This window comes from Cheilinus undulatus, linkage group 12 (assembly GCF_018320785.1).
Source record: "Cheilinus undulatus linkage group 12, ASM1832078v1, whole genome shotgun sequence".
In the NCBI taxonomy this organism is placed as follows: domain Eukaryota; kingdom Metazoa; phylum Chordata; class Actinopteri; order Labriformes; family Labridae; genus Cheilinus; species Cheilinus undulatus.
In genome coordinates, this window is record NC_054876.1 from 31056140 (window position 1) to 31078006 (window position 21867).

The window sequence follows — 21867 nt, forward strand, 5'->3', positions numbered from 1 at the left end:
TTTATACATGTATTTTGTAGTTAAAAAAAAATCAGTATTTGTCTTAAGATTTCATCTCATTTATCTCCTTTTCTATGGATGTATGCATGCATGTTTTTGAGTCCTGTCTCTATGTTCAATCCTGTTATGTTCTCTTAAGGGTCCACTGCAACATGTCATTAATTACATTTGAGTGGTTGGAAAATTTAGGAAAATTTGGGTCATGATTTCTCTTGAGGAGGAGGTGGTGGGTTCTGATGCTGGACCAGTTGAGAACCACTGCTCTATAACCTCTGGATCAGTGATGGTATCCCAAGATGACAAGATAAGTAAGTTGACATCTCAAGAAGAACACCAAAAATATACTCATTATCACTGCAAATTAGACAAAAATAAAATACATGAATGTATGTCCACACAGGGCTTCCATACATCAAAGACTTTTTGCCACAATTTGTTTGCAAGCACACTTTTGCAATGCATTTTGGTGGGCCGCCCCACCAGTTGAGAACCACTGATGGAGATAGTTTCCGGTCTGTCTCCACAGTTCACTGACCTTAAGTACAATACAAATGAGATCAAAGTAATAATGAAAATACAACCAGAGCATTTGAAAATGTGTACTTTTAATTTTGTTCCCTAGAAGGAAGGGGGGTTGGGAGGGGAGTTTTCAGGTCTGAGTGAGGAATGAAGGCATGAGTATCACATCAATCCATGACACGACTTCATTATCATCTTAAATATCATTATGTGCAATCATTCATACAGTACAATAAACCAGCTCAGCCTAGAAAACATTGATTGTACACAAATAAAACATCTCATTTTATAAATCTTGGTTCTCTCTCCTGTCTATGGTAATCAGAGTGGCTTTAAGTGCCACACTTAAATTACACTTTTTTTTAAACTTACTGGAGGTTTCACATCTACAGGACAAAAATAAGAATCCTATTGCCATATGTTTTGGTGTTAGGGAATTTTAAAGGGGCAGATTAGGAAAAGAGGCATCACATTATTGAACGTATTGCTGTATGGTGGTCAAAGGTTCCACAAACTGGCCAATAATTGTGAATTTAGCTCTATGCTGAGCTAAAGCCCACAAAACTGTTAGAGATGTGTTCAGAAAACACAAGCGCAACAAATCATAGAATTAATCTAAGATGCTTTTTTTGTTTCATTGTCTTTCAGAGCGCAGCATTAACAATGAAATGTTACCATTTAGCTTCAGCCAGTCTTAAAATTGAAATTTAAAAAACTTCTCTTGCAAGCCAGGACACATGATTAAGAGTGGAGCATGAATGCATTCACACACATATCTGCATGTTTACCTGGTATCGCTGCCTGCCATGCAAATACAGAGGCGACAAGACGCTGGAGGATGAACTCATTAACTGATGGAGCTCTCCATTCTGTTGGGAGTTCACTTCAGCAGAGTGAAACATTCAGTACTCTGGATTATCTTCATTTCAGTCAGTTGATTTAAATAGTTTTTAGGGTAGTTGTATCAACTACAGCCTGGGTTATCCTGAGGCATATTTCTATGCAAGTGTCTTCTGCAAACTGTGTAAATTATGTACTAAAATTGAGCAGTTTGAATAGACACAAAGAATGAACATAATAAATATAGTGATAACAACTTAACATTACATATGTAGTACCATGCCAGTATTCTGTGGCAACACTTCCCCTTATTGTCAGCTATAAATGATTGTTTACTACCTGTATGTTATGACGCATGTTAAAGATCAAACATTAATGTGTTATTACCGTTATCCCATTCCCAAACTAATAATTTACATGTTGAATTATCAGGATTAGTAATATTAGACAACTACTGTTATCTTCAGTGTGAAGAAAGATTATTGTAGACACGTGTTTTGTTTTAGGAAAAAGAAAGTTATGAACCAGGATGTCATGAAATGTCCTTATTAACTATAAAAAGACAAAGGAGCTAAAGACAGAAACATAGCGTTGTCACTCAGTAATTAAATATTGAATTGATTTGAATCCATTCAAGTTTGCTGGATTTTAACGGACAGACTTATCTTTCTTGTGTAGACAAACTGTCTCCCCAGTCCACAGTGAAACTGTGATTATAAATGAGCTTGCAGCAAAAGGTTAAACGTCTTTCTTCAGTTCATTTCAGGTAAACAGGACAACATAACTTAAGACCAAGCTAGTGTAACTTTGGGAAGCTGTGGCAGTGTCCCTTATGTGGTCATTGCATAAAGAGGCAGAGTTTTCAGGATTTAAAAACTGTGGCATTTCTGCCCACAGCAGTGCACGAAGAACACCAGCACATGCTGCCCAAACAGAGAACTATCCTGTTCAAGTATCATTAACAGTCCAACTAAGAAAAATTTAACTTGTGTTGTATAATTTAACACAAGCAGCACTTGATTTTCAATGTACATTGATTTGTAATATTCTTTTCCAGTGTACCACTCAGTTGTCATGTTTGTGGTATGAAATTTTTTTTCTGATCCTACTTTTCCTCCTGCAGACTGCAACATAAGAAGACTAGTTCATACACGAGGAGGCACACTAAAAGAGTGATAATGCTGAGAAGAGTTCTGATGTAGTTTAAGTACATCTGAGTATGTTTTAACCATTTTCCTCTCCGTCATCCATTGTTGGTTAAAAACAAAGAAAGCATGTTTAGTTGAGGTTTAACTCAGAGCACTGGGAGCACTTGAGGAGCACAGTAATGGCTGTGAACATGACTAAGACAAGCCCACACAGCAAAATAGTGTTGAGATACGAGGAAGGGATGAAAAGTTTCTCTGGGAACAAAGCACAAAGAGGTTAGAGTGACAAAAAGGAAGTTTGGGGAGAGGCACTAAAAGCCCCCAGACTGTTCATGACACTGGCCACTTGGTTTCCTGTTTCATTTAGCCCATTCATCAATAATCAATACCCTGCATTTCACCAGCCCAACTGTCCTTCATCTGTCCAATCATCCAGCTCATCTTCATCTTTATCCACCTTTTTATCTGCATGTCTTTCCCTCTGTAGTGGTCCTCTGTAAGTAAGGGGGTTTCAACAGGTAACAGGTGGAGGTGGTTGAGAAGGAAGCCTGTTGCAGACCCCGCTCACTGCTCCTCTAACCAGGACGGCTTATCGGCCCCTGGAGGTCTCAGCTTTATGTTGAACTGCTTCAGCGTCTGCTCCAGCTGCTGCTGATTGCCAGCAAAGTATGCAGAGATGGCATTATGGAAGAGGAGGAGCTGCTTGTGCATCACCTTTACCTGAGAGAGACACACGAGGAGGTACAGAGAAACACTGTGTGAGACCTGGAGTCTGACTTTTCTTCTGTGATGAGGGTGATGATGCCAGCCCACTAACCTTATTCTCCTCCAAGAATTTGAGCTTAATGGTGACGTCTGATCGGAGGCGTTCATACTTGTCCTTATGTATCTGGTACTGTTGCTGAGCAGCTTCTATGCGAGCCATGGCCACAGCGTCCCTTGGACCCATACTCAGCTCCTCCAGATCTGACCGGTAAGCATCAAACTCCAGTCTATTCATGGAAGGAGAGGGAAACATACAGTTTTTAGTTTCTTGAAAACTAAAAACTGCTCTGTAAGCATGGCTGGGGGTCATCATGGGCACAAAAATTCAGAATAAATCAGCTACTTCATAAAAGCCTACTGTGTCTGTGATTGACTTTGTGTGAGGGACTTCTTTCTGAGCATCATCAGGGATGAAATCTGTAAGTGTTTCATTTTATTTTGTGATTAATGAGTTTTTAACAAATGTATAAAATAAAATAAATATTGCAATTCTTGCAAGAGGTATATTTTAAAATGTAAACAGAATTTTAAAGAATGCTAATTTGGTAATTAGATTTCACTTATATTTTCATTAGATTTACTACTTTATAGTCATTTTTTTTTAAATAATAGTATGATTTTGTCAAAGTAAATGATTATTTGGGTGATTTAACATGACCTTAAATCTTGGTAAAAATGTACATATTCTGTTAGTTTTATGCAAGTACCTACAAAAAGATGTTCCACAGCACGCCCAAAGGCTGTTTATTGTAGGTACTTGACAAGGATATACATCTTCTCCAGACAAACATAAAAACTCAACAATTGTCCTTTTGATAAATGTACAAAAACTTTGTTATTAACAGTTAAAGGTAAAATTTGGCCTTTTCTGGCCAATTGACAGGTGTCAAAAAGGCCACTGTCCATTCCTATGTTAGCAACACTGACTATGCACAGCAGGCCTGAAAAGCTTTCAGCAGAGACTAGTATGCCAAAGTGGTGAGCTTACAGGACCTACAACTCTGACTGCTGGTACTCCAAATGTTTACAGTGGGGTGTTGAATTTCTCAAAGCCAAAATCCTTCCATGCTGTCATTTTCCTATATAGTTTTTTGTAGTTCAACCTGACCAAAGACAAATTTTGCATGATGTCCTCAGTCTCGATTGCATGAATACTCACTGCCTGATTTAGCCATGTGCTTCCCAAATTTGTAAACTGTAGGTGAATACCGGCTAAAGTAAACTCTGCTCACAGTACTCCATCAACAAATGTAGCTTTCACTAGCATATTGTTGACATTTCAGTTTACCTCTGATATTTTCATATTTTTTTCCCAGAAATTTGATAGATTTCCTTTGGAATACCCCTACTGAAACACTGAAAAACTCAATTTTTAATACAACAGGTGCGAAAGCTCGTCAGGTGTAGCAACAGTAACCAAGGAGGCCAGGGGTTGGCTGAGGGTCAACTGTTCTTGAATTTCTTTGAAAATCTATATCAATTCTGAGCACGTTAATAAGAGGTGGGTATTTGTTAACTATTCGTCAGGCTCACCAAACATTTGACTGAATTTTAAATCCACCAAATTGTAAAACATCAACAAGTGTGTGCATAAATGGGAACATATAGTTAGTTGTTATACATAGTAGTTTTGTGATGCAAGTGTGGTGATGAGGGATTTAACTAGTGCATGCAAATCACTTCTGCATGTACAGAATTTATTTTTATTGAATATGGTCTACGTTCAAATATCTGTTTGCACTCAGATCAATGGATTGATATTTCTTGTAATGTTTTATATTTAGTACAGTATACATAATTCATTTAAAGGTGTCACCATGTGAATCATTACAGTACAAGTAAACATATGCTTAGGTTCTGACTAAATCCCTCATTCAATCCCCCTTTTACAAAGGATCCTCCAGTTTCTCTGATAAAAATAATGACACATATACCTTTTGTCCTTACCTTGCATTTTCATACATCTTGATGGTCATCAAAGTGTCCTCCATGGTCTTGTTGACTAATGTGTTGATGCTTGACACAAAGAAGTTAATGGCACCAAGTAGAGTCTCTCCATTCTTACACAGCAACTTCTGAGTCTCTGCATTGTAGCCAAACTCATCCTGTAAAAGCAGAGAGGAATCCTATTCAACAAGATTTTAAGGTTAAGTCAAAGCTACATCACAAGCACAGGAGCAGATTTCTGCTTCTTACCCTTAGCTCTGGAGATTTCTGGCTGAGGTCGGCGAAGGTGTCACCCAGTGCGTGCTGTGTCTGCACCATGTTGTAGAAGTGATTGGTCAGCGCTCTGGCCAATCGCAGCACATTCTCATATTTCCTTTTAGTGTCTCTCAACACTTCAATCTGGGCCTCCAGTTCCAAGTCCACAGTCCGAGAACCCCGACCAAAACGCTCTGAGATCATTTGTTTTGTGCACTGAAACATCGAGGAAAGACACAATTTCATTAAAAAGCAACATTAGCCCCAAAAGGTAGTTTAAGAATTGAGTAACACATATTCAGTATTCATATTACAGGACCTCAGATACCTTGTAAGTGTTAAGACCCCACTTCTTCACTGTTTCCAATTTTTCCACAGCCACACCGCGGGTCGTTTCTTCAGCCATCATGGATGAGCTGCTGCTGCTGTGGTGCATGTTGGAACCTGAGAGAAACAAAATATTACAGTACTCAAAGAAGAGGATTAACTCAAGCACATATTAGATGAAATAATGAATCCTAAAACTCTCAATGTGCATTTACACCGTGCTACATTTAGGAAAAGGGCAAACTATGCATGTTCTTGGACCGGTCTATTATATTCCAACACATCTCCATCACCATAAGCCATTAAATTGCTGGAAAATGAGTAAAGGACCAGGACAGAGTTAAGATGTAAGAAGACAGCAGGAAATGCACAAGTAGAAATACAAAGTAATAGCCTTGGTATTTCAGGCATAAAATGCTTGAAATGATAATATCTGCAGGAGTTTAGAATCACTGCTCAATCTGATTTTGCAGATCCTATTTGAGCACTAACTTCACCCTCCCCAGTACCTTGGTATTCATATGAATCACTTGATATGCGGCAGAGGAAAGAACTGGATGGGGGAGCGCTACTTCGCCTGGCCTTCATTCGCAGGTCTGTGACAGCGGGTGGGTGGGGGGTTTTGGATAAAGGAATGGTTCAGGGTGATAATTAAAACGGCAAGGGTGAGGGGTGGGATATAAATTTGGGTATTTTGAATTTGTGGGATGTTTTTCAGGGTAAGGATTTTTGATAATGGTTGGAAAATGAGAATTCCAACATGATTAATTATAAATGTTGAAAAAACATGCCAAAGAAGGGACGATAAAGTAGGAGGAGGATTGTTGGGAGATGCAGAAGAGAGAGAGGAAAAGCAGGATGTCAAAATGGAGAAGAGGAGGATGAGAAACATGTGGGAGAGAATGGTGAAAACAAAGTGGAGGACAAAGATAAACAAGATGAAAAGATAACATTTATTGAATGACATTCAGTGAACAATGTAGATGAATGCATGATGATGAAGGCAGGGGCAATTTTATTTCAGCTGTACTAAATACTGTGGTACTGAAGGATCAGCCTATCATTAATGATGAAAAATGGTAATGATAAATGATCAAGTTTAGAGATTAAAATTTGACGTAAGTTTTCCCGGTGATAATTGAATTTTCTCATCAATGCTTCAACTGTTCATGTAAATACAATCTGAGAAACATGAAGATGATTTCTTTTATGCTAAAAAGAAGTTCAGAGGTAAGTTTAGTAAATGATTCAGAAAAAATACAGACCCCAACCACAAGAGAAATATGTGAAAGAGGTGCTACAAGACAGAAAAGCCTCAAAATGTCCAAGAAGAGCAGCAATCACAGCCAAGTATCCTGCCAATCTCACCACTGATTAAAAGAGGTAAAAAGGATAAAAGGGACAGAGAAGCTGCACTCCAGCTGTCTATAAAAAGACATAGTCTTAGAAAGCATCTTTCCAAAATGAGAGGCCAATAAGAGAGGATGAATATTCAAACAATCAAATCAACTTTTCTTATGTGTGTTGTAGTTTTGTCACACGCAAGGTTTATCTTACTGATTCTTACTGTAACTTAAAGAGTGGATGTTCAGGGGCGCATTACAAAATGACATCTCATTTTGGAAACAAGCTCTTTTAAACAATAATTAGATCTAAGAATCCACCTAATCCTTTCACTGAGATCCTTTTGTTAAACTCTGCATTGTAGCGTACAGCGGGGCCTGAGAGAGAGAGTGGGACAAAGACGTTAGTATAAGTATTTTATTAGTAGTCAAGAGAAGGTCCTTGTTTCTGTAACCGTGCATACAGCTACACTGCTGCAATCAATGCCTCAAACTAGATGATGATCTCAATCCCTCAGTGGTGAAGATAGGGGATTTCTCATACTGTATGACATTGTTTAAACAGTGCAATGTTCAATTCTGAAGAAGAGCTTAGAGAAGAGCTCTGATAGTGAATTTTCTATTTCCAGTGTTTAAATACAGTAGCACAATGCATGCGAGTATGTGTAAAGACATTTCAAAACAATACAAGAGTCTGTCATGTTTGAGGAGAGCTGAAAACAGGTGAAAAACTTTCTAATGGTCTAAACCCCAAAATTAAGTCACACATAGATCTCAGTGTTGTGATGATTCCAACATGTCTAGTCTGTTAAAACACAAATTTTGAATTTCACTTTACAAGGACTTTGATATTTGTTTGCTTTGGGTTGAGAAACACACACTTAAAAACTATCATTATTCTCTACATTTTCATGATAACAAAGCAAGATGACTCATGATACCACTGGCAATCACAAACCGCAATATTGTACAGTAAAACTGCACATCATTACCTATCGTGCAGCACTGACTGAGACTCAATCAAGAAACTGCATTTCTGTTTAAAAAAAAATGGAACACTTAAGTGCCCATGAATGGGTTTTGAATTCAATTAAGTTCACTGTACTTTCAGCAATGTTTAAACCTTGAACCAATATCACTGAGCAGCACTTAGCCACATTTTTAGGTACGATGGAGGGCTAGGCTGTGTATTAATAAGTGTAAATTGCCCCAACCACAACAAATTATTGGCAGCGCACAATCTTGTGCGAAAATGATAGAAAACCACAGAAATCAAACACCTTGTTGTCCTCTGATTAAACTAAGTGTTAAAGACAACAGAAGAGGTCAAAATGTGACTGTGCATGTATGGCTGTGTAGACAGCAGAAGACAAACTTTCCATTTCCCTTTAGAGGAAAAATGATTTGTAATTTTACCTTTGATTGAGCTGGTGGGAATGATTCCCTCTGCTGTTCCTCCATAACCACCAGACACAATGCTGGTCTCGTTGAGATTTGGACCTGATACCATCACCTGCTGTAAGTCCTGCAAAGTTTAAGAGCAGAAACAATAAAAAAAGAGGAACAGAGGAAGGGATAGAAGGTTTTGGTTAGAGACACGTCGACAGGAGCTTATGACAGTGTTAAATTCAAACAGCGTAGACGTGTATGACACAGTATAGTCACTAGAGGGAGACAAACACTTTTAAGTTAGGGGGGTTAGTGTGTACACTCTCTACAAGCACATCTAACTGGATGGGGGAGCACTACATCTCCAGACCTCTTATCTGGAAACCAACAGGGAAAACTAAACAGCAAACACAGCACTTACAAGCTCTGTAAATAATCAACCTAACTAACGACTTGGACTGAACCTCCTGCCACCTTTGAAGAGCAACAGCTGTGATCGACCTTAAGTCTAACCCAAGACTTCTAATGATCTATGCAGCAGGAAATGCCAGTGCAAACTATTTTTTCCTGCCAAAATAATCACAGACTTAAGTCAAGCTCTGAATCATGGGGGGAGCTGTGTGACAAGACAAACAATCCATCTCGTGTATTTTCCTTAATTTAACTCACCGTTTTCTTCTGTTTGTCTTCCTGCTCATGTATCAGCACATTAAGAAAAAAATGTGAGGGATTTATGGAAAAGGAAAATGTGGCCTGAATAGATTTCTCACTTTGGCAAGCCATATGTGTTCGCACAGTGAATAGGTTTAAATCCAGCCCCTGTCTCTGCTGTGAGAAAGCCTCTTATTTCATTTCTACAAAGAGCAATATCACCCATTGTTAAATGTAAACGGCAGCATGATGTTTAGCTTCCTGAAACTTGGGCTTGAACTCTTCAATAAGAATGTGATAAGGAAACTCAAAGCTATGCAAGGGAGGTAACTACTTCCTTTTGTGTAAGCAAACATACAGAGTATGTTTAACATGTAGAAAAGGAAGCAAGAAGACAACTACTGTGCTTTGTGCTGCTGGAGGTGCAACAAAACCCAAGGAAAGAAAATCTGCATAATTAATAATGTTTCTTTTATAAATATTAATAAATGTTCTGTTTCTAGTCATGGGCAGCTCTCTTTTTCTTTAAAAGCCAAAACAGCAAAATTTCTCATTAAGACTGAGACACGACAACAGGGGCAGTGCCAGTATTTTACATTTACATTTTCGCAGAGGTGTGATATCATGAGTTTTAGCATCACTCTGTTGTCAGATTTTTCATTAATACTATTTGATATGCATGTTTATAATGATTGATATTTAACTTTTTTATTACCAGTGGCACCGAAGCTTTAAAGGAATTACAAAAAATATCCTATATTAGATTATTAGGAACTCATATTTGTTGCCATCAAAACAGACAGCAATATTGTTTCATTTTACTTGAATCATTTCTAAATTCAGAATCAGGTATTGTGATTTTGGCAACCCTATCCTACACAAGTCTGCTCAACTGAGGCTAAAAAGCATAACCGCTATTATTCTGATTAGTTTATTATACATCATCACTTTTGCTGCATATTATGGTTATTATGAGCAATTACAATTATACTGGACAATATTACAACTTTTGACTGAATACATAAATGGTATCATGAGTTTATTTGCTTGAATATCAAGGAAAAGGGGATAACAGTTTTGAAGTGTGTGTTATTTAACTAAAACATGCAAATATTATGTAGCATAAAATAATTTTTAAAAACTGAAATTTTTACAGTACTGCTTTCAAAATCACTTGATATTCCTCAAGTTATTCCTTTTTTGAAAATAAAGGTACCTCCACAAAGTGCAATAGTGGCACTATTAAAAACCCAAAGGCCTTTCTGCAGGTATTGTTGTAAATCTTTTTAGCACAACTTATACAAAAATAACTGCAGCCTTTTTATGGGATTATATAATTGTACAGCCTGACATTGCATTGCGATTAGATTAATTGTGCAGCACTGATGATTACCCTTTGCTTTTAAATCTGAATCTGGATGTGAATTTCAAATAATTCAATAAATTCTTCATATTGCTTTGACGGGCAGCCCCAACCATGTTAACACATTTTTAGGGATGCACATATGCACTGGTTTAACATCACAAATAGCCAATATCTTTACCTGCTGACATACACTGGCCATCAGTAGATAATGTAGATATAAACCGATGTCAGTAGCAGATGTTTATGCTGTGTCATATCAATTTAATGCTGGCATTTAGCACATCTAACAGCTGATTCAGTCAGGGGATTCAGAGGATGTGACCTGCTGAACCAACTCTGATGTTTTCATGGTCAAATATGAGAGAAAATTTTGGCATGTGGGAGTCTTACACCAAAGGAAGTAATGGAAAAAGTATTAACACTAGAGGTAGACCTATTATCATCTCATATTGACGCCCATATTTGGTATGTAGCCCTGGTACTGGCATTTTATCTACCGATAATTGATTGTCATGTCATTCAAAGCTGTGCTTCTTTGGCTCCACTGCAAGGTATGTCTTCTTCTCTGGCTTTGTTTTCACTCTGTACAGTTTCAACACGTATCCTGCATCAACACTGAGGCCTGGGTGGGATTGACACAGGGAGCATACGGCATCACATCCTGTTTCCTGCTGCTACTGTGTTGCTATGAGCTTTTTTTTCTTGTTGACAGAGCTAGTGCGAAACTGTTTATTTTCCTTAGTTTTCAACATGCAGTTTTACTTTTGTCACAATAAATATATGTCTCGGTTGCCATAATAATGCATATCGATTCCAAATATAGCTAGTTGTTCTTATGCACTACTAGCATCGGCCATGGAAAACAATATTAATTGACCCTTAACTGGCGTCAGAACTGGTAATTAGCTACATTTTCACTAACTGCATTCATAACAGCATCAGCCTTGATTTTTACAATCAGGTTTTTTTTTTTTTTTTTTGCATTGTTCCAGGTCTGACTCCTCAAAACCAGTGAGTGAATCCATATAACTGAAGATTTTTTTTTTTTTACCCTAAGGCTACTTTTCTGTTATCGTCTCTGGCTCTCTGGATTTTTAAACCAGCCAAGAATGTGCTGTGGCTCTCTCTGCTCCTCACTTAAATTAAGTGAGAGCGGTTTTGATGAGAGGGGCAGAGCACACACTGTGCTGTAAAGACATGGAGGGTGTACTTCATTAACCACACAAGAACCTGCTGTTCACAGCATGTGGCACAGTAATTGTTTAATCTTGACTGACTTGTTTTTATAATTGTGGAAGCTAAAATCATAACTGAAGCTGAAACTTGATTAGCTGTCAAACATTAATGCATTTGTCCACCAACACCCACTACAATTAAGGAATCACACTCATGTGTTCACCTACAGTTATAACACAGTCTAAATAATGTTAAAATAGGTTAATAGATGGAAACAGGTTAAGAGTGAAGGGTTAGCTTTCTGCTTGTTTGTGTTAAAACTATGTGAAGAAAGCTATTTGAAGGAAATCTCAACAAACATGTTAAGTTTGAGACACTCAGTCTATCTAAAGTTAGTAGGAGCCAAGTTAACACACTTCCCAGTGGTTTGCCATTCAAATAAAATATCTGGCATTTGGTGGTTAAAGTGACAAAGTGATTCTATGCCACATTAAGTCAAACCACTGAGCAGCACTGAACATCAACACACAAACACAAATGCACAAATGGCCTGCTCACCCTGGTGCCTCTGGAGCTCCCTACCTTCTCATCTAAGCTCCACTGCAGTTTTGCAGCCTGCACAGAGATGGAGGAGACGGAATCGACAAACACAGAACAACAACAACAAAAAGAAACAAAAAGGGAAAGGAGACAAAAAGGAAAAAAAATCATGACTAAAATCATGAAGAAGGGTGGAATGATGCAAAAGAACTCCAAGAAAAGATCACTGTAATGTCCACAGACAGCAGGGATGTGGGATGGAGAGCAGTGATGACGGATATCACAGCAGGTCAGGTCAGTGAGCCGGTTTATATTAACTTTCAAGTAGATTATGATTCTGTAATGTGTTACCATAACTCTGCCATGATATCGCCCCATCACTTTCTTCACAACAAACATAATTGAATGTAACATTTTACAAGACATTAGGCATTGAAAGTGATACAAAAATTCAAGAAAATAAATCCACAAGACACCATGTGCTCACAAAAAACACCCACATAAATGCCATAACTGCCCAGGAAGATCATTTTAAGTGTAACATATGTCCTTTAATATACATGTCATTGCTTTTCTTGTTGCTTTTCTTGGTTTAGGGGTGCTCTTAAATTTGCTAATGTGTAAATGCTGACCAAATAGCAACTAAAAAGGACCTGGCCTATGTAACTACATTTCCTCCTTCATTTGTCTATATATATCTTCTGCCTTGTGTTGTGGCATCTGTTCAATGTGGAAGAAAAGTGATGCAGACACTGATCCCTCCCTGGATACTTTGTTGACACAGTGCCTGTTCCCTGAGATAAAGCAAACTACAGCACCTTTAAGTCATCATAAAATAACGTGGTTGTCATATCTCAACAGTGAGGTGTAAGAGGCTTATGAAAAAGTCTACTCTGTTTATGCAGAGATATGGCACCAAGTACAGAAAGCTCAGGCATGAAGGCTGTAGCTAGAAAAGAGAGGCACTGCTTTGAGATGCCCCAGATGACTATTTGACAACACAAACGAGCAGTTTCGTCATTCTTAAAGACCATTTTGGATATAACCAAATTAAAGATAAAGCAATCACCTCTTGGAAACAGTTAACAACAGTGGAAGCATCTTGTAATGCTTCTGAATGACTGAGCTGTCACCAAAAAGCCACTTGCCAGGATGCTGAGGCAGTCAGTCATGTGTCTGTCACTGTCATTCTGCCACTCACCATCCCTGCTCTGACACAAGAGTGAAGCTCGGACATCTTAGACCAGATTTCCGTTTTTTTCTCCACTAGTCACGAGTCATCCCTACATAAGAGACACAGGCTGCTGCAGCTTTAGCTCCAATGCTGCATGGCAGATATCAATCTGATTTCACAGGGCTTTCACCCAAGGACAAAGCACAGCCACTTTCAAATTAATTGCAGAGTTGCTATGACAACTGGTTAATATCCAGCACTAAACAGTGCAGACAAACACTTCTCATTCATGAACACTGAGAAAGCAACAACAAATGACTGTACTCTAGCTTCGCCTTGATAGCTCTGTGTGAAGACAGGGTTTTCTTTTACTACTGTGGAGGAGCTACTCATAGTTTGGTGAGCAAATAACACATTAACTGCCAGGGCTTCTTCCAGGATCTTTAGTCTGTTTGTCAAACAAGGTGTGCCTTTAGATGCAAGAACCTGTTCCGCTTTTCTCACCCTGCAACTCTGCTGTCATTTCACTGTGACTCTGACTAAAAAATACTTCAAGTGATAGAAACTCAGTGTCTCTTATTTTCAAATAAAGGGCAGAAGAGCTTTTACAACAACATTTTCAGAGTCATCTAAACTAAACTAAAAATAAAGGAAGTCTGTGTTTAGTAGATTGTTTCTTTGTTGTAACAATTCTTCACGGCAATAGAATCTTATACTGTTGAAAATCATGTTTGTTTCCCTTTTAAATGGTGCCATATTTGTAAGGAACATACATTTGTGAGATGAGCAGCAGAGCTGAGTATGTGGGTTGTTCCCATGAAAAATTACCAAATCTTTGCCAATGCCAAACAGCTTATTCTGCCATCGACTCTTGTCTGGTGTTGTTTAGAGGACTAGACTATAGAATTTTGAAGAAATGAGACATATTGGTAATTTAACAATGAATAATTTAACAAACAGAAGCTTCAGTAGAATGTGGAAGAACCATACACAGCCAAAATAGCCTGGCACCTCCTGCTAATGCTGGTCACCAGCCTGGTCGCACATTGCTGTGGGATGGCATCCCATTCTTCAACCAGCATATTTCGCCCAAATTCTGGAGGTAGTCTCTGCTCTGTCAAGGCAAGCGTTGTCATCGTGGAGGATCAAGTTCAGTCCAAGACTATGGGACTGCCACAGGTTGCAGAATCTCATCTCACTATCTCGCCTCCAATGATAAGAAGACTCAAAAACAAGAGACAATAGCAACAGACGAAAAGGCTGTTTGGCACTGGCAGAGTATATTGGGCTAATTTTTTCATGGGTGCAACCCACTTTGTCGGCTCTGCCGCACATCCAACAAATGCATGTTCCTTACAAATGTGGCACCATTTAAAAGGGAGCTTAAGGGACTTAAAAGACACCTAACACAAAATTTCTTACTTTTTGTGCTAAGTTTAGTTCAGTATAGGTGATGTTGTTTGAATATTTAGGTTAATCAAATACACATGGGATGTGTCTGAAACCTTAAACCTGAGGCTACAGGAGCATATAATCGGAACAACTGGTTCCCAAGGAGACAGCTGGCCTCCCACACCTGATTTCCCAGGAGTAAACCTCCCCACAGCTGTAACCAAGCAGACACAGGAGGATCTCTGAATGTCTATGGCATGTAATACGCTCTCTAATAATAATTCCACCCTGGCAGAGGAAAATATTCAAATACACCGAGAGAGACATGCATATAGTCTGTGACTGAGGATTTTGCATTGAGCAAAAAAACATATAGGTCAAGGCATTAGTTCCCAACCAGGGGTCCCAACCCCCTAAAGAGGAAGCCACAGACTCCTGCTTGCTCTTGGGTTTTTAAATTATTTTTGCACATTTTACCTAAAATAATGATGAGGTATTGCATAGTTTCTACAAAGGTCTTCAGGTAAGAGCTATTTTGAGGGATTTTATCAATAAAATCAAATGTTGTGTTATGACAGCTACATATTACTTTGTTTGGTGTGACTTAAGGAGGCCTCCAAGAAAAAAAGGGTGAACCACTGCCTCAAGATAAGGTGAGAGAATAAAAATAGGTGGCTGACAGGTGTCTGTGTTCATGACTGAAAACTGTATAAAGACCTTGGGATGCGGCTGATACTAGAGAGCCTGTAAGCAGAGGGTCTGCTGCTTGGACCTAGAAAGTACTGCTTACAGTGTTGTCAGACCACTCGTCCAAACGAGATCACACTACAGTGCACTCCTTCAGGTCAACAGAGAAACAACAGCAGAGAGCGAGTCAGTCAGAGGATTGGTTTTTGAAGAGAGACAGTCAGTGGTGAAGGTCCTTAATCATGGTATTATTGTGTATATAATATATGGATCCAAGACATGTAAAGACATCTGGCCTAAGTGTGAAGGTTTCATGTTCTTTTTGCACTCTTGTGTGAGTAATTTGACTTTCAAAGATAGTAATGCATGACTGACTACATTATCATTCTACTTCACAATGCGAGAAACTAATACCAAAAGATTACTATGTGGGTGGATGATTAAAGATCTGATGAAAGGAATACAAGCTTGAACTGACATGTTAGGTCTGGCACATACTACAAGATATTTGTGTTGATCTTTGGCCTGATTCCCCCTCCCAACCGAAGTCAGAAAAGGCTCAATTACTGGATGGTTCTAAAGATTACCTTGCCAGATGTCACTGTTGTGTGGTGTGTTAAAAGTCATCTTTCCCTCTACAATCTCCTCTGAAAACGATCAGAGCTGCTTCAACTCGAAATGGGCTCTATGCACGGCAGGGGGTGGGGTATTTCCGGTGGAAAATAAGACCTTTTCACAACTTCCGCCCAACAATACGTGCTAAGCCAAAACGGAATCTAAACCCTCCTATACTGCCTTAATTTGTCCGTTTCGTTGGGTTTTTTTGTTTCAATTATTGCTTATGTTTACTCTATTATCATTGCTTGGCATCCAAACATGCTAAAATGATGTTTCAAAAACAGGTTTAAAGCACTTCTGGACATCGTTGCTGCGTGCTGCAATGTACATCTTCAGCTAAATTTCACTCGTCATTGACAGTCAGCTCAGGTAACTCATGCAAACAGCGAGTAAACCGCAATGAATTTGCCATCACACGCCTTTCTCTTCTCCCGACTGGCAGTGTGGGAGCGGTCTAATGCCAAATGCGGAAGCAGTTCATGCATAGAGCCCATTGTAAATATTGAACATGTTCGATACTTTACGATCAGAAATCCTGCAGTGTGGGGAGAACACCAAAGAAAAGCAAGCAGAGCATCAGCCAATCAGGAAGCAAGCCAACCGTAGGAGGAAGTACAACAAATACAGCCACGGTAATTAAAAAAATAAATAAATATTTAGCATCAAGTTTGATGGACATCAGAAATAGAGGACCAACTTGTTAAATATGAGTGTTTATACAGCGTGCTCTGTAAAACACACCACAATTAAAACAACAAGTGAGGGAGCTTGACTAAAATTGGGAACGCAGTGGACGTAGCAGATAGCTTCTGAGTTAGCTTATTTACTCTAAAAATTACATTTTACCACTCAATATTTGAAGTTTTGAGAGTGGAGAGTCTGGTTGTTGGTGAATTAATCTGTTAGTTTGGGTTGGGTATTGTTTGGGTTTTTTCCAATACCAGCGCTAAAATCCATACTTTTTATGCGGTGCCTAAATCAATACTTTTGAGGATAAAAACCGTGTGTCAAAAGTCAGCGGGAGAATAAAAGCTGTCTGAGTGTCATAAATGATTTGCAGAAATATCTTTATAAGAAGCCAGTCACACATGGGATATTAAAGGAAACCAGTGCAACTTTAAACATAAATCACACAAATTCCATAACGTATTTCTTGCCTTTCAAAATCAAGTATTGATATCTGTGTTGTAATTCGGTCCAGTAGGTATCGGATATATTGGTACCAGTACCATGCCGGTTACAGCTTTCGATACTCATCCCTACTGAGTGTGTGCTGTGCTGTCTCATTTACACCACAAACTATAAAAACAAAATGGTTAAATCTGTCATTACATGTTGCTATTTGTGGGGTCTCACATTAAAAGATCAGTTAAATTTGAAAAACCTTTTAGTGTGTGGCAAGTTTTAATGAATAAGTAATTTCTACATAAAAACTAACAAAGAGCTAGCAGCTTAAAGGGGCTACGTGTACTCTTGCTCAGCTGCAAAAATCCCATCATCACAGACTTAATAAAACCAGTCTCGAAGTCAAGGGACAACTATCAAGGGTAAACAGTGGTCTAGCAGTATAATGAGCTTTTCTTTAATAAGAGAAAAACAAACAACCAAACAGTATGTTAACAGAAATCCCAGTAAATGTGTGCACCGTGCTCTGCTGTTGGTGAGAAATTAAATTATCTCTCGTCACCTTTGGGTTCAGAAGTGAAGTTTACATGTCTGTTCTCTTGTGCAATGTCCTGAAATAGGCCGACTACAATGTGGCCTCACATTGTTACACACTTCTGGCTGATACCTGATACAGTATCTCTGACCCACCTGTTCAAGGCTGTCGTCTTCTGGTAATGTTCCTGTGTCTCCGTTACTGTTGATTGGGATTTCCATAGTGGCAGCTTTACTCATAATGCTGTCCGTCATAATGCACTATGTCTGTTCGAAAAAGAGGAGAGAAAAGAGATAAAGTGTGGATAAAACAGAATCTGCTGCATGTAAATAAAGTGAAAAGGGCACGGATAGAAAAACTTTGAGGCCAAAATGCTACTTTGAACTGGTGAGACCAAAGAGCGTAGTCAAAACAACCAAATCATTATGCAGATGGGAATATAATTGCCACGTGAAAGCGAGGAGGTGGTTTTCAAAGGGCAAGGCTATCATCCTGCATAAATACAACAGACCTATGAAAGCCCCACGCACAGGAGCCGGCACTACAATGAGCTGTTGTGCTGAAGTGGCCACTCTGCTCTGGAGCTCAATTACAGACCGTATTGTGGCAGCACTCACTTTTCAAAAAACCCAGACAAGAGAGGAGACAGAAAATGTTTTACATCATCATTGTCTCGTCAGAGTTATAGGTCAGAGTGTCCGTCTGCTGCACATATTCTTTCTTCTTTTACAGTCACAAATACTATGCAGGAAACTTTGTTAAAAAAAAAAGGAATACAAGAGGTAATATTGCTTGTATTTTTGGCATGGATATTACTAATGAATTCACATCCTACTGAATCACTCCCACAAACACAAATTGGCAATTTCTGTGTACCGAATCTTTGTGGAGAAACATGGCCACAGATGGAGTTGAAAAAAAAAGTCCTATTTGAGAACATTTTAGACTCTTGTGGTCTTCATATTGCAAATAAGGAAATCAGTTCACCAGGTAAACATAACACCTGGAAAAATTTCAGCTTACATTGAGAGGGATGTTGAAGCCATTTGCTCCGCATGATTTGGTGCAAAGTTCTGATTATTTTGTGGCACATTGATTTTCTCCACCAGCTACAAAGAGAGGACAGTCAGATTCTACTAAACAGAAGTTAGGCTCAAAAACCAAGTGTTTGCACGTGAAATTAAGTGGCTCTAAAGGGATTAACCAAGAAACTGCTTCCAAAAAGCTTGACTGTGTGTAATTGTGCGATAAATAAAGACATCAACAAATGCCATCCAAGTGCTTTGTTTAAAACACAGCTAGGAGGTTCTGCTTTTTGATTTTAAGCCTTAAAAACCCGGAATATGCTCCTTAAAAGGCCAGCGTTTATCTATCAAATTGCAATGGTAATTCTTGTTCTCATGTCATTCTTGTTTTCGCTCTCGTTGCTACCTTCTAACTTCTTCTGATGATTTTATTTGCATGTTCACTTATTGGTGCCTCTGAAATATTGTACATTAGGGTTCTCCTTCAATGTGTTTTTTGATGACACAAGTAGATAATATTTATTAATAAAGAGTTAAATAATGATAGCAAGGACTCACTATACATTACTGTTGTAGATTATCCTCAAAATATAGTCAATGTATTTGAAGTAAACACAAGATACTTGTGCCCTACAAAAAGGATAAGCATTTAGTGAGGACATCCCTAAATCCAGTTAAGCCCTTGAAATTGGCACCCATAGGTCAACCATGCAGACCGATAGGTAGCAAGAAGCCAGGACTTTGCCAGGGATGTCAACTGGGAGTCCTCCTTTGCTGATGTTAAGCTCAGTTTATATTCTTCTTCTTACTTTTTTTTACCAGCATCAGTGGACAAACAGGATACGTAGTAGGACTTACCAGTCAAAACTCCTCTGCATCCTGTAGCTATTAATGAGTATAAATGTGAATGATGTCAGCAAATATTTGAGTAGGTCACATAAAGAAAATACTGGTGTCCTGCAGAGATTCTGTTCCCTGTGGCTGACAAGAACACGCCAGCTTTATGGTAGTCAGATCCTTTGCTTGTACAGACATCCCAGATGTTGTTTGATGGGCGGTGCCAGTACAGTTTGTTTATTTTTGCTCTGACCTCACCTCACTGAGCTTTTCCATTTTAAATGGATACTTGGCCATGTCTTCATTTCCTGGGTAATGACACGTCTCTGCTAACTTTAACTGAGAGAAGTTAGCTCTTATTGCCTGACAATATTCAACATAATAATACTTCTTAGTACATCTATATGTTTGTCAGTGATTAAAAAGAAAGCTTGAATCCAAACAAACAAACTTAAGCCAAATACACCTCGAAGTAGCACTAGTACCTAAATGAAGTGTACTTTGTCTGTCAGGATCTACTCAGTGTGACATGGAAACAGGCTGGGCTAGTTACTGACAGTTTGAGATGTGAAGTTTCCACAATATATTTGACTATGAAGAAGTTATAGATGCATTTAAATAACGAAATATTCGTCATTATGACTTTTACTCATCCTAGTAATAGCTTTACAATGTTACGTCATTGCGTCATTAGCTATTACAAACAGCTAATGACGCAATTTTGAAGTATCCAGATTGCCAGAACAGGTGCACCTGCACAGGTGCACTTTCAAGCAGGTACTGCTAGATCCAGGCCTCTTGTGGGTTCAGGCTGTCCGACTTAGCAGGAAGTCGAGAGAAAAAAACCAAGTACATAATTGCCATTTGGCAAAAATGAGCATATGTTGACGCAGTTTTTCCAGCATGGAAAGGAATACGCTTTTTTGAAAAGGCCTGCGCCTAGTTTACACAGACATCTGTAAAGAAGAAGCGTATTAATACCATAAACAAAGTGACTCTACTACGAAAAGATAGCTCGTCTTCAGTGTGTGAGATGTAGACTCCTTCACTCAGACACAATGCCACATTGTCGTTCTGAGTCGGTTTGACTTACGGTGTGCTTGGTCCCGTCGTGAAAACAGAGCTGTTCAGGCTGCTAGCGAGAGGGCTAATAACAAGCTAGCGGCAATGCATCCCAGTGCACGCGCGAGTAAGAGGAGACTGGTGCGTCTTTTTGTCCGTCCAAGGGTGAAAACACCAGGAGGAAACAATGCAGAGTTCCTATCTAAAAGTACTTTACTAGCATATCCAGACGCAGTCCTGTTTTAACTGCGTTTTCCTTCTGTCCCTCCGTAAATACTCCTCTATCCTGTTCCTCAATGAAGCCAGAGGAATGTTTTACGGAACTGACGACACCGACGAATTCAGTTTGCAGACGCGCTACGGTTCAAAGATCGTCTATTGATTAAAGATGGATCTCTTGTTTCAAGCGATGGATCTGCTGTAATGTTGCCACAGTAATGTTTAGTTATTAGTCCTTGCTATTGTTAACTCTTGTGAATTATTGTCATTTATCTACTTGTGTCATCAAAAACATATAAGGACCCATTTTGCCACTTCATACATTTTTTTTTGCCAAATTTTAGCCCCTTTTCATAACTTTTTTCACTTCTCATCTGCCACTATTTGATCCCATTTCATCACAGTTATCAGCCATTTCTGCAACTTTTAAAACTTTTTGGACAGTTTTAAATCCTTACAACTACTTTTCCCAGCCCCTTTTTGCCACTCTCCGACTTTATTTACCCTATTTTTTGCCACTGTTAATCCTTTTTCACCACGTTCATCAATTTTTAACTGCATTTCAGTTTGTTGTGCCAATTTGTCACTTTAAACCCATTTAGGACATTTGTAACCTTATTCACTATTTTTTCTGCTGTCTATTGCCACTTTGAATCTATTTTAATAGGCGTTCTGCCTTTTTCCACTTGAACACAATTCTGCTACTTTTAAAAATCCCATTTCACCACCTTTTCTACCCATTTTGTCACTTTTAATCCATTTTAATTCTATTTTAAAGGGTTTAAAGTTCTAAGGACTATATAGTAAAGCATTATACAAACAATATGTGTTGATTTTATAAGTTTGGTTATTATTTAGGTAAAAAAAAAAAAATGGTTATCACAGCTCAACTTTACAATGGACAATGGTTTTGTTGACCTCCATGGG

General features: G+C 38.6%; 1 protein-coding gene across 4 annotated transcripts; it reads right to left on the reverse strand.

Moving 5' to 3' along the window:
- Positions 1 to 594: 594 nt before the first annotated feature.
- Positions 595 to 21022, reverse strand: arfip2b (ADP-ribosylation factor interacting protein 2b). Of its 4 annotated transcripts, none has more exons than XM_041801344.1 (9): positions 20753 to 21022; positions 17953 to 18063; positions 12309 to 12341; positions 8561 to 8669; positions 5803 to 5918; positions 5469 to 5690; positions 5220 to 5377; positions 3325 to 3499; positions 595 to 3227 (listed from the first exon to the last, which is right to left on the reverse strand). In XM_041801344.1, exons 2-9 carry the CDS (start codon positions 18049 to 18051, stop codon positions 3072 to 3074), a joined length of 1068 nt encoding a protein of 355 aa, XP_041657278.1. In that variant the 5' UTR covers positions 18052 to 18063; positions 20753 to 21022; the 3' UTR covers positions 595 to 3071. The 4 variants fall into 4 exon arrangements, with proteins under 4 accessions (XP_041657278.1, XP_041657277.1, XP_041657279.1 ...); XM_041801343.1 differs by having other exon boundaries at positions 12285 to 12341; XM_041801345.1 differs by lacking the exon at positions 12309 to 12341.
- Between the last annotated feature and the right edge of the window lie 845 nt (positions 21023 to 21867).

What these genes read in the sequence shown, in the direction of transcription:
- arfip2b (XM_041801343.1), bottom strand. Translation starts at nt 18,051, where the DNA reads ATGACGGACAGCATTATGAGTAAAGCTGCCACTATGGAAATCCCAATC. An exon ending in TCCCACCAGCTCAATCAAAG is followed by an intron (nt 5,919 to 8,560) that starts GTAAAATTACAA and finishes TGTTTCTCTCAG; the next exon opens with GTTCCAACATGCACCACAGC. An exon ending in GGGGTCTTAACACTTACAAG is followed by an intron (nt 5,691 to 5,802) that starts GTATCTGAGGTC and finishes TCGATGTTTCAG; the next exon opens with TGCACAAAACAAATGATCTC.